At 40.7% G+C, this 13,696-nt stretch overlaps 1 protein-coding gene across 2 annotated transcripts in view; it reads left to right on the top strand.

Annotated features, from left to right (window-relative positions):
* The window catches only part of GALNT18 (polypeptide N-acetylgalactosaminyltransferase 18), a 242,084-nt gene that overhangs the window by 143,258 nt on the left and 85,130 nt on the right, over positions 1-13,696 (top strand). For both annotated transcript variants that reach the window (XM_057418169.1, XM_057418168.1), the window contains exon 4: positions 12,899-13,082. In XM_057418169.1, the coding sequence (XP_057274152.1) occupies positions 12,899-13,082 (184 nt within the window). The remainder of the gene's footprint in view (positions 1-12,898; positions 13,083-13,696) is intronic.

The following is a 13,696-nucleotide window of genomic DNA, read 5'->3' as shown; positions in this document are numbered from 1 at the left end:
CTATGGAAATTTTCTTTAGTGGGATTTCCCAAGATCAAAGTTGTTTGAATGCCCAGTTTGTGCTTCTGATTTCAGTCAGTTTTCTGTGACTGTTACCCTGAACATCTCAGGAGCTCCTGTGCTGGTCAGTGTTGGGTATTGATGCGTGGCCAATGTAGAGAGGACTATTATTTGTTGAATTCCAGGCAGCAGGTGCAGAAGGGCTCTGCAATTCCTCATAGTTTTCTCAGGCAGTGCCAAACAGCTCTGCTTTTGCTGTGACAATATGAGAACTTAAATGGGTAGCCCAGCTGACTTCCCGTAGTCAGGGGCAGATTCTGTTCTTCCCTGGTAGTTCCAGAGATCTGCGGGGTAAAGCAGAAATCTGGAGCAGTCCGTCAGCTGAAGCTCCCACTGCTCACTGGGGTATGATTCCAGGAGGAAGTGCTGGAGTTGGTGGAATTCTGTCCTATCTCAGTGAAAAGACATTTTCACTGCTCAAAATGTCAAAAAATACTGACACTACTGCAGGTTGTTTCTGGGGAGCAGGAAAGGCAAGGCTGGTGTGTGTTCTTCTGTGTGCTTGTTTTTGTGCAAGCAAGGCTTCCACCCTGCTGGGAGGCATCCTAATAGCCACATTAACATACTTTAGTTTCAAAATGAGATACTCCAAATTAAGCAGGATTTAACCAAATCTTTCTGAAAATGCAGTAGGATGCTAGAAACAAAGCTGTTCCTGTATTGTGAATGGAAAAAGGTATGAATTTTAGTTTCAGGTTACTGCTTGGGTTATTTTTCATGCCTCAGCTTTTTTTCAGAAAATATAAGGATTGCTGCTACTGTCCCTTGCTACTGTTTCTGATGCAAAAAGACAGGGCATGAACAGCAACTGTAGGGAAATTTTCTATAATAATTGTTGAAAGGCTTGGAATAATTTGGTATATGCTGATATAGTTCAGCTAAAGATACAAGTTGTATAGTGTTATGTTCTCTTAAGACTTGGAGTTTGGGATTTTTAGGAAGCAGTGATCCCAGCACTGTCTTACTCCTTAAGAATAATGAAATATGCTTGGAAGGAAGGAAGTCAGAATTTCTTGCTTTAATTTGCATATATATGTCCTGGATTCAGCAGTAGCAGTCATTTTTCTCCTTAGTAGCTGGTGCAGTGCTGTGTTTTTTGACGAAAGTCAAAAGCCTGGGAACAACCCTGGTAACACCGATGTTTTTAGTTGTTGCTAAGTAATGCTTACTCCGACCAAGGATTTCTCAGTCTCATGCTCTGCCAGGGAGGAGGGGAAGTCTTCCATACCAGAGAGGCTTTAATTGGCAGGCTTGCTTAATCAGAGCACATGTTTCACATTCATGAATAACCCAGGCAATAGTGTCCATTGTTAAGTCCACCCCTCGATCACGAGCCCATCTATATGTTGCATCTCTGCCCTGATGGCCTGAAGTGTCATGGGCCCACCAGGCCAAAAATAATTCACCCTTATGTTGCCAATCTAAGTCCATCTGAGCCGCTTTATCCACTTGTTGGTTGTTCTGGTGTTCCTCAGTGGCCCGACTCTGAGTACATGAGCATCTACATGACGTACCTTCACCACCAGGTTCTGCACCCGGGCAGCAATATCTTTCCACAATGCAGCAGCCCAGATGGGTTTACCTCTGCGTTGCCAGTTGCTCTGCTTCCATTGCTTCACCCACCCCCACAGGGCATTTTCCACCATCCATGAGTCAGTATAGAGATAAAGTACTGGCCACTTTTCTCGTTCAGCAATGTCCAGGGCCAGCTGGATGGCTTTCACCTCGGCAAACTGACTCGATTCACCCTCTCCTTCAGCAGTTTCTGCAACTTGTCATCGAGGACTCCATACGGCTGTCTTCCATCTCAGATGCTTCCAAAGCACTGGAGGGACCCACTTGCACAGATACTTGCCAATACTATTCCACACACCCTGCCATTCATGACTGTCTAGCCTCAGAGAAGATCTCTTGGTAGTATTCTTATATAGTCATATAACCTTAGACAAGACCCGAGCCAGACCCTGCTTAGCTTTTGAGATTGGACAAGATCAGGCATTCTCAGGGTGGTCACACCATAGGCAAAACGTAGAGATTCTTAAAAAAACTAAAGAAAATGTTTCTGTCTTTAGAGAGAAAAAAATCCTGCAGCTCTCTGCAGCTCTTGCAGTATTCAAACCAAATCACTTTTGGTTTGAACTGGTGCTTTGCAAGAGTAAGAACTATTTGGATTTTGTCCATATTTTTATGAAGTTTAAAAAAGAAGTTGCACCCTCCAAGTTATTCAGATGATGTGAATTAAAATCCATAACTTAAATACAACAGTAGATACCTACCAGATTGTCCCAGATGAACTTGGCAGTGGTCTGTGAGGCGACATTACTCCTAAGACTCTAGTGGAAGTGCACACTGAAAACTCTTTGCTTGCTTGGTAAGTGATGGTATAGGCTCCTTTTATTCCCTATTAGCAGTCTCTGATAGACGTTTGGCAGAATTTTTGAAGACCATATGATATGAGGGCATATGACATCTGTTTTTTCCAAGGGCTAATTCTGATCTGCACTTGCTGTGATGTCATGCGTGAATGTTGCATCCAAGGCCTGGCATGTTAGAGTTTTTCCTGAAAAGTTCTCACTGATTTCAGTGAGACAAGTATTTCACCCTGTAAAATTTTTACTTGCAATTGGTATTATCCAACCTATTTTTTTTTTGCATTGCCAGCAATGTAGTAGCCATTAGAACAATGAACAAAATTTGCTCATACTAGTATAACTTGCCATGTTGTTTTTTTTTCCTTCCAACTGTTGATAGAAACATCTTCTGTTACAGCAGCAGAGCTGCATTCAAAACCAAGTCCTTTTTGTGAATTAAAGCCATCTGTCAAAAGAGCCCTCCTGTCCAGGCAGGCTGTGTTTCTCCTTGGTATGCTGGGTGCTGCATTGCTAGTGCTGTGGTGAATTGCATTCTTCCACAAGTGGCAGTTCACCTTTGAAAGGAGAAAATAAGAGCAGGTCAACTAACCTGATCACAGGTAGTCAAGAAATCAATCCTTCTGACTTGAGATACGAACAGGACATTTTGCATCTGATGTGTAAGAGTTGTTTGATAGAGTAAGAGTCATTCATTCAAAGCAACAGCTGGTAATTCTACCTTTGGACAAGGTTAAAAAAAATGCCTGCAGAAGGTGGTTTGTTTTTTCATCCTTGAGGATAATCTCACAGTATCATCAGGTTTGGTGCATGCTAGCTACTGTTTTGCTCCCAAGTAAGTAATTCTGTGCAATGACTATAAGGTTGGGTTATAATTTCTGACATAAAGTAAGATCTCATAAAAACCAGTATATAGCACACAAGGCTAAATCCTATTTATTAAAAGCAAACTTTGTCATTTAATGTTGTATGGCATTCTTGAATAGTGAATGTTACTTAATACTGTTTAATTTGACCTACTTTGAGTCAAGGGTTGGATTGCTGAGGTCCCTTCCAACCAGAAGTATTCTGTGATTACTTTCTCTTTCCTCTTCCTTTTATAGCCCTGTTCTCAACTTCTTGCTGCTAGAGAAAGGTTTGATTCAGAGAGGAATATAAGCAGCTCTCTTCCATACATTTCTAACTGCATATTTGCATGTTCCGTTTTTAATGTAACTTACATGACTGGTATCCTCTGATTCCACTCCAGAAATAAAGTAGTTACACTTGGACTATTGTGTTTTAATTGGCAGTTTCCTTTTCCTTATGAATCTGTTACCATCACATGAACTGCCATGCTGTTTCTTCTAGTCATGATTATTTATCAAGTTAACAGTATGCAAGTGGCTTGCTGCATCTTATGGGTGGAGAAATAAAGAATATTTCTAATGTGCTCTTTAGATCATATTTTTCTAGATTCATAGAGCCTTCTCTAGCTCTGTTCAGGCATTTAGTTTCTTTATCTGTTCCATGCACATACAAGAAATAGACTAGAATCAAATACTCTATACTAAAAAATAAGCCAGTTGGATTACTGGGAACAGCTGCTATCCAGCTGGGACTAGAATTCATTTCTCAGGCGCTTCTTTATATCATTTAAAGGTCATTTTACAGATTAACTGAGGAGCACCAAGAAATGAGATTATGAACTCAGAATTTTGGCAGTGGTCAATTTGACAGTATAACACTGTATCAGCTCTAATGCATGACCTTGGTGCTTGTGTACTTCTTGCTTTGTGGCTCCATTCTAAAACTATTGTATCCAGATGAACATCAGAAGTCATTCTAGCATTAGATGTGATATCAATATCTGATTTCAGTGATAGTGCTTTTTCCAGACCAGGTTTAACCACTGCTTTGGTCACATTATTGTAGCCGTAATATAACCAGTAACAGTCCCTGAATGGGAAGCAGTCATACACAGTAAACTGGAGTGGAATAGTGCTCCTGCTGAGATTAATTCAAGCATCCAACAAGCAGAAAGTCGAGTGGAACGGTTAGGAATATATAGTTACAAAGCTGTGTTTAAAGATATTCAGAAGATTTAAACACCTTTCTGCTGAAAGGGTTCTAGGTATTGCCATGAAGAGATGGATACATAGCAGCCTCTGTCCCCTTGCATTGTTGTTTTTATGGCAGTTGGTAACTATTGGAAGTGCTTGGAAAGTCCCTGTTCTACTTTCAGCTTCTGTTTTAATGTTTGCTAGTATAAGCACATACACACAGCTGGCTTTTATTGTCAATTGTGAACTTTCTAATTTGGAAATTTTATAAGCTAAGAAAAGAAATTTTATGCTTTTTTTTTTTAGTCCTGTCTTGCTGCATCCACTTAAATTCATTAAACAGCTGGAAGGAGTGTTCACCTGGGAGAAGATTTTTTTTTTTTCCCCTCTTATGATGTTAACACTTAGCTTTAGTAATCTCTACTCTGTTCTCAGAGGTAAGCATGTGAGTCTCTCCCATTGTTAGGGGAATGGAAAGGCCATGTTAAATTCCTTTCTCTCAATGAACCTGTTGACATAAACATAGATCTATGGCTATCAGCTGCCTCTTAGTCACTCAGTGATGTGGATGAGTTCTTGCATCTGCTCTGAGTTCTGTGGGCTCCATACGGGCCATGGCTGCAACTGCAGAACCACAGCCCCAGGGAGATCATGCAGTGTGTCATGGTTTAAGCCCAGCTGGTAACTCAGAACCACGCAGCTGCTCGCTCTCTCCTCCCCTTTCCCCCCCCCGCCCCCCCGGGAGGAGAATCGAAAGAATGCAACTCCCACGGGTTGAGATAAGGACAGTCCAGTAACTAAGGTATAACACAAACCACTGCTGCTACCACCAATGATAATAATGAGAAGGGAAGTAACAAGGGAAGAGAATAAAACTGCTCACTGCCCGCCGACCGATACCCAGCCCGACCAAGCAGTGATCTAGCCCTTCTTGGTAACTGCCCCCAGTTCTACATAGTGGGCATCATGTGCTGTGGTATGGAATACCTCTTTGGTCAGTTTGGGTCAGGTGTCCTGTCTCTGTTTCCTCCCAGCCTTCCCTCCTCCCTGGCAGAGCATGTGACTCACAAAGTCCTTGGTCAGAGTAAACATTACTGAGCAACAACTAAAAACATCGGTATTATCAGCGCTGTTCCCAGGCTGAAAGTCAAAAACACAGCACTGCACCAGCTACTAAGAAGGAGAAAAATGACTGCTACTGCTGAACCCAGGACACAGTGTTAGTGTGGTGCCCTGGCATTTGGGAAACCCAGGTTCTGTTCCCCCACCTTCTGCAGCTTTCAGTCTGACCTTGCAGATTCATGTGGCATCTCAGTTTGTCTCCCTGTCTTGCAAAGTGTTGTGAGACATTCTGCTGCTAGAATGGGGGCTCAGGAATACTTATGACAAGATGCACCTTAGGACAGAAATGAGTACTGTCTTTGAACAGCACTCAATAAATAATAAAAGAAAAATAAAAGGGCTTTACAGCCCTTATTATAAAGACATTACTACAAAGGAATAGTTCTAACAAAAATAACAGAGGTAATATTTCTTTCTTCAATATCCCCCTCCTCTATAACATGGTGTTCAGCCGTCACAGTTTCCAAAAGATGATTTTTATTGTTCTTCCCATACTATTGGGATTTTTTGAGATGCAGCAGTATTTCTACTTAATGATGGAAGGGTGGTATCCCACTTTCATGGCTGGGATTAGAACTGTGTGTCATTTAGAAAGAAAACAAAATGAACCCAACTAGCGTACTTGCCTATCTGATTGCTCAAGGAATAGTTGCTGGCATGGGTCTCTTCTGCAAAGACTATTTTGTGCTGGGAGGTATGCTAACTTACTGATTACTATTTTGAAGTACCTTGTTTGTTGGTACATGGTTCTCATGCTGGCAGTTCCCAGGACCTTACAACCAACAAGAGGATTCACTGAAGTGTCCACCTGAGCTCTTTCCATACATAGACATGATGTTTATGAGAGGACCTGAGAACAGATCAAAGCAGCTCCCGTCAAGCCCTTTGAGATCAATGTGTGCTCCCCACTCCTTTGTACTAGATGCTCCTGGGCAATTGAAAGAGTGTGTGTTTGTGTGTAGGGACTGAGAGGGGAAGTGTATGTTTTTCTCCTGCTTTACTGTGGGAGAGGGGTGCTGTTCATGTGCTAGACTAAAAAAATCTTTGGCTTGTAGCAAAAGGTGTGAACTGGAATGAATTGTTATAGGCCTCATTTATCTTAATAGACCTTGGGAGGTCTGACAGCACTTTGGATTTTTGTATGCCAGGGATGTGACTGTTCATTATCATGTGAAAGTTCATTACGATGTCTGGCTTTACATGTGGATAGCCTGAACTTCTGAGATTAGATTATGCATCTCTATCAACAATACAAGTTAGGTATAGTAATGAAGGAAAAGGACTATGCTGCTTTTTTGTTTTTGAGGTCTGTCCAAGTCAATTCCTTGCATTGCATTGGTAATTTCCCTTGGGTGGTTTAGCTATTACCAGATAACTTGAGGTTATTAAATACGTGTGCACAGCAGGCCCTCCTTATCTGTTCGTACATTGTTGCCCTCTGTTGCAGACATTCTGTATACACATGTGCATTACAAATTACATGCCTCTATCTGGTTATAAATATTTTCCATTTGGAATTATCTGCTTCTGCTACAGAGACGAGAGGTGATCACTTGAGCATGGAAGATAAGGGGCCAAAGGAATGGAAAATAAAAATTATGAAGCTCTGAGCTGCATATGAAATAAGTGACAATCCAGTGTACAAGCCTATTAGATAAAGTGCTGCAAACAGTTCTCCTTATATGCCTAGCTGCTGCCATGAATTCAAGTCATTACATGAACTCAGGTTGCATGCCTACAGAGTGTCTGAGGGGGAGTAGGGGCTTGGGTTTTGTTTATTTTTTTTTCAGCAAACCTGGTATAACAGGCTTTATTATTTACCAGAAAGAAAGTTAGCTATGTTAATACATTTTGTTTTCTGAAGACTATGAAATTGTTATTGGAAGGGTGGAAAAGCAGCTCTTCCTGTTCCCAAGACTTTGGGCCACAAATAATCAGATAAAGAAAATGGAAAAGCCTTGGTTTAATTGGTTTGTGTGAATTCTGTCTTTTTTTCCAGCTTACTTGCCTTTCATGCAGAAGGAAGATGTAACTGATAAGATGCTCCTGATATGGCAGTAGCTCTCATGATGTACTGGCTTTTTGTGCTTGGCCAGTTGTCTTTCTGCCTTGGTGCAAAGCAGTGGATCCCATTCTGACCTACTGCACAGGGTGTTTGGGAAGGCCCTGGGATCCTTGCCAGGAGCAAACTGACCAGTGGACTCTTGAACTCAAAGTGGGCAGTAGCTCTGCTGTGTTTCTGCAGCTGCTGTAATGATTTGCCTGTAAAAGTGTCCTTTGTGTTCCCAGAAAATATCCAGCATGGTTCTTTAGCTGGGGACCAGTGTGCCTTCTAGGCAGCTCAATGAGCACACAAAGCTAGAGCATAGAAGAAATGAATTGGCATGATTTTGCCCCTTTCATATAATGTGTCAGTCCACAATTTTTGGCACAGGGAGGACGACTGTTACATTAAACCCCATTCTGTATTGAAGAATAATTCCTTTCCCTTCACAGTGAAAAAAGACATATTTGTGCAAAGTGTTAAGGTTAAAGAGGGACGTGGTAATTCCTGGCCTTTGACGTGGAAATAGATATTTCCCTAAAGGTAAAAGCACAAGGCTTGCAGAGATAGCAATAACATCCAGTGTGCATTCTACTGCACCAGATTCAGCAGGGATTTTTAGACTTTAGAAAATGCATAGTTACAAGTGTAGTTAGTTAGTTAGTTTTCACTTTAGCTCCATTGGTAAAATTAAAGCTAAGAAGAGTGTTTAGAAGTCGGTAAAATGCATCTGTCTCAGCAAAGCATAAGTGTCGGACTTCACAAGTACAATTGTTCTGAGAGATGTGAGGACTCATTTAAGCACAGAGAATGGGAGTACATTAATGCATGAAAGTTATTGAAAGTGAGGCTTAATTGACTGTTCTTTAGGCTATGTCTCTATGAACGGAAGGCAGTAATTTATTATTTATGACAACGCTGTTTGTATCAATAACTTTAAAATTTGAAGTCTGGGGGCAGATTCACAGCTGCTGTAGGACACTGGAGTAAGGGGCTAAGGCACCTTATATCGTTGAGCAACTAGCCTGGTAACTTCCCAGTTTAGGGAGGGTAGAGGCATACAAAGTGTAGGCCACTTGGATGTGACAAGATGAAGAGCATGGTGTGTAGGTGGGTTTCCCTCTGAGAAACTCCCTGGGGCATATGAGAGAAATCTTTCGCTTATTATCTGGCTTGCTGCAACCCCTTCAAAGAAGAGGCAGTACTGTGGTCCAGATTGCCCCTCTGAGATAGGACTGGCACACACAAGCCAAGCAAGCTGCAGCACTGTAAGGAGAACAGTTGCCAGGGCCAATGTCAAGTTGCCGTTCTCTCAGACCATATCCTGAAAGGGAGATGGCTTGTGAAGGGATTCTTATGACCTGAATGATCCCTTCACATATGATCTCTGTAGCTGTGGGATGGCTGTTACCTTCTGAATCCTTATGCCCCCTGCTTTCATCCTGCCCTGCTTCTGCCACTTCCTAAGACCACAGAGTTGCATGAATTATTTAGGACTGCTTTGTCATGATGAATAGGGAAATTTGACAAAATATTTGTAAGGTTGTTTAAAAACAATCTCTTAGAAATATTATAACTTAATTATGTTAATATTAAACATAATTAGGGCACATTAATTATGCTTTCTACATTTCTGAGGAGAGTTGTGTTGTGCTTTCCAGACACCTGTACCATATAGAGACAGGTGGTGGAGTGCAACATAGACAAGCGCCAGATCACCATGTTCCTGTTCCTTATATGGCTGCTCTTTCTCTGCAATTGCAGGCACTCATTCAGCTCAGTCAAATTGAGTCCTTATTTGAGAGCTTCTGCACTGAAAGGCAAACACATCTATCTTTATAAGCCTGTTTGTTTCCATAATTAGAAATTGAATCAACAGTGTATTGAAGATGACACATTTGCTCATTCCCTTTCTTCTCCCTATGGTGGCATAAAGCAGCGAAGCACAATAACTAATGAAAAAGACTGTTTATTATTCAAGGCAACATATCTGAAGTGGGAAAAAACAGAGTATGGGTTAAAAATACATTGCTGAAGACCATCAGTGCCGTCACAAACTGTATGATCAGTTCTAGGGGGAGAATCCCATCATTCAGTCCAGCTGGGCAGGATGCTCTGAAACTGTCAAAGGCAATTGAACTCAGATTTCTCATGCAAAACTCAGGAAAATACAGAATACGTGGAAAAAACTAACTTAAGCTGTCCTGCTTAGGGCATCTTTAATATTCTTCCCCAAATAATGACTTTTTTAGCTTCATTTACATGTCTGCTGTATCCTGTGGCTCACTGAAAATGGTGTCTTTTTTAGTAGACTTTTCTTCTGGGAGAGTCTGCCCAATAGGTTTTGTAAGACAAAGGGTGTGCAGAACACTCTGCTCAGCACTCTGCCTGTGCAAAACAAGGCTAATCTGTTTTAAGTAAGAAAGGCCAGAAAATGCCTGTCTGCAAAATACTTAGTTGTCACTGCTTGCGGGCCAGTATTGAGGTTTAGTTAAAATGCAGCACATTCCTCTGCCTCCTGAGGCTGATACTGAAGCCCAGCAATGGATCCCTCCATACTGACGGACCATGGGTAAGCCTCCAAGGTTCCCTTGAGACTCTCAGGCCATTCACAGTATTTGCAGAAAGCTGCAGCGTAACCAGAAAATTAGAAGTGTGTACTGCCTAGTAAATGTCAGAGCTATAATGTGCATCTGAAGTCATGCTGGTGGCAAGCCAAGATTTGGGTTCCATTTCATTTCCACCTATTTCCACCTAGCTGTGAAAAAGATTTTGTGTTTACTCAGGCTTATAAAGTCAGTCCACATTAGGAAAATTATATGACACTAGTAAGAATAGCCTGCTTGCTAAAAATTAAGATGACTGAGGGAACAATGACTCTATCAAGGGTACTGATTTTTAAGTCCTTGATTAGAGCCTGCTTTCCTTTTATGTATTTTGTACTCAGTGGTGATGCTGCATTGTTGTGGCAAATAAAGCTTTCTGCTGTTGCAAAGCTAATGAACAGCCACTTAACCGAGAACAAAGCTTTGATCTTCATGTTCTGATAGTCACCTTCCACAGTGTTCAATTTTGGGAATAGAGAGCTGTTTTGCACTATTTTTAGGGTGGGCACAATTTCAGTAACATAAATTCTTTCACGTCTATAGTGCTGTTAGCTAGTAGTTTGGTTGATAGTTTCGTGCTTGCTACAAATCTCTGTGTTAGGGGATGAACAATAAGAACATGGGCTTTGCACAAGCATCATAGAAAACCTGAGTATGATTTTTTTTTCACTTCATAGAAGAAACAAAAAGTATATTGATCAATACACAGCAAATCTAATACAAAGTAGAATAGTGCTCTGTGCTGTGTGTAAGTGCGTCATGTTGTTTATTCAAGGTGATACAATCATAGATAAACAATTTGAATAGATATTGTAGAAAATTCTAGGAATATATTGAGTCCATTCCTAAAGTATAGCTGCAGTTTAAGTACTGTGATGGGCATGGTCATCAGATTATTTCTTTGAAACTCTTGTTCTTTATGAAAAACTGTAAGTATCAGCACTTTGGTATTCTCTTTTCTGTGCTGAGACTTCATTTACTCAAAGGTATGTGGCATACATGCACAGTCCTGCAGTGCTAGTGGAATCAGCTGCAAGAGCATCATGCCTGATGGTCTGTATAGAGGGGTGAATTTAAGGAATCTCTGTACTGACCATCTTGTCCTTTCCTTCGTATCTTCAAGGAAGTAGGTCCACTAAGGTCAAACAGGTTCTAACAATCTTTAGATTAGAAGACCAACAGCTCTGTTCCTCTTTGTCAGCCTAAGAGTGGACCTATCACCTCTTTTCCAAGGATGAGAATTTCATGTGGCCAATAAAGTGTGCTTGCTTTTAATTCCCTGTTGCATTAACCATTCCAGTCTGTGTGTTGCCCTGATGTGTTCGAGTTGCCCAGTTCCCAGAGTGGTTGGCTTATCATGGGTTCAGCGCAAAAACACAGCTCTGGCAGGCAGCTAGGAGCAGATTGCACTGCTAATGCCAGCAAAACAATAGAAGACAAAGTTTCATTGATTTGATTTAAAAGAAAAACCCTGCTGTGTTTTATTGGGAAGCAGTCTAGGCCAGGCAGTGTGACAGGGGTTGTACCCCCTCCCACACTGCTTACTGCTGAGTGCTGCTCCTTCCTCCACTGGGCTCCAGTGCCATCCCTTGTCTGATGCAGCTGCCCCGCAGCTCAGTGCCCCCAGGCACTAGGTACTGGCAAAATGCAGAGGAAAAGAAAACTGCTGTTCTCTAAAGATTAAAGTCTAAATAGACCGAAAAGAAGAAGTAAGTGTGTTGATCCCATTTCACAGAAATGGGGAATTGATTATGGAGAAGCTGAAGATTTCACAGAACGGGCTAGGCAGCACTGAGCTTTTAATGCAGATTTGATGATATCCAGTTTAGCATTGTAACCACAGGAGTGTTACTGTGCATCACAGCAAAGAAATTTTTGGATTTACGGAGAGATTTGGAAGAAAGGCGACTTAATAGTACCAAGGGAATTCATATAATATAGCAATGCTAATACGGAATAGTGGTGAACAGTGTTTTCAGTTAATACTGCTGGTGAGCAGCCTATTTCAGCTCTCCAAATTGGATTTTCTCATGCAATGGTCTTTAAACCAGAGATATGATAGCTGTTGATTTTAAAGTTATCAGACTTTAATAAGGAAAGATTCTCCTCCAGTACTTTACTGGTCTTTGTTCTGCTATACAAAGAGCGGAATTCATGGAACTTTTAGAAGACGTAAAAAAAAGAGTTGTCAAACTTATAAAGAAAAATGGAAAATGGATAAATAATTAATTTTATTCATACTTTTTCCTTGAAATATTGGCAAAGAAAGTTCATGGTCAATAGCTGAGCATATTTTTCTGGAAATACAGTAATCTTGTTTGTTGCTGCAGTAACATAATATGCACTTATGAAGCTGTGGTACTTTATGATTGAGTGCTTTATTTCATGGTATGTTAATATTAAACAGTCACAGGATTCGGATGTTAATCATGTAGGCTAAGTAGTTACACCTGGGATTTTTTATTACTATATAATTTATGGTCCTTCTACTTTTTGTTTGCTTCCTTTTAGACTTGACTATTTCAGAATTCTCAGTAGTTAAATCAAAGGGGAGTAATTCCATGTGTGAAGACTTCTGTTTTGCTGAAAGAACACATTTTTACATCTTGTCTTGCTGGTACTGCTTAGTGATGTCTAATTCTTTCCTTTCCACAGAAGAACTCAAGGAGAAGCTAAAGAAGTATGTTGATGAAGTGAATGCCCGTAAGCCTGGTTTCATCAAGGTTGTTCGACACAGCAAACAAGAGGGGCTGATTCGATCTCGAGTTAGTGGATGGAGAGTAGCCACAGCACCTGTAGTTGCTCTCTTTGATGCCCATGTGGAATTCAATGTAGGATGGTATGTCTCCCCTTGAATTTTTCTGACCACTTTTCCAAGCGCTGTTCATAGATTACTAACTGGCATTTCTCTTGCACATAGAGGGTGAGTTAGCATTCTGTTCATTTTAATGAAGATTCAGACACAAGCATGGACATAAGTGTGAAAAGTGTATTTGAGCTGCATAACATAATCTAGATCATTTTTATAGTGTGAGTTATCTTCTGGTCTAATTACAATGGATGTAAAATATATTGGAAAACTCCATGTTAAAAACCTCCTCCTACAATGTAGCCCTTTGCCCATGGGGGCAAATTAATCTTTTTTTAATTAAAAATGTTATGTTTCTTTTATGTTCCACAGTGTAAACAAAGAAGTGTCATTCTGGCACTAAGGTTGCTGCTCTGTGCAAAAGTAACACATAACTAAAACATCTATTTTAACTTGTGCAGTCTGGATTTAATATCTCTGTTGCTCATTGAGTAAAAAAGATGGTGAAAAGGCAGGAGCTTCTCTCCCTAGGATAGATCTATTATTAACTGTGATCTTGATGTCCTTGGTAATATTGAGAGCCTGAAGTTATCATCATTTGGTATAAATGCTCTGTGATATGCAGATAATAATTTCTTCCATTC

This window comes from Pezoporus wallicus, unplaced genomic scaffold (assembly GCF_028554395.1).
Source record: "Pezoporus wallicus isolate ANWC-B61680 ecotype Strahan unplaced genomic scaffold, APGP_CSIRO_Pwel_v1 contig_2025, whole genome shotgun sequence".
NCBI lineage: Eukaryota > Metazoa > Chordata > Aves > Psittaciformes > Psittacidae > Pezoporus > Pezoporus wallicus.
The sequence above is the reverse complement of the archived record's forward strand: the minus strand, read 5'-3'. Positions and strand labels throughout refer to the sequence as shown.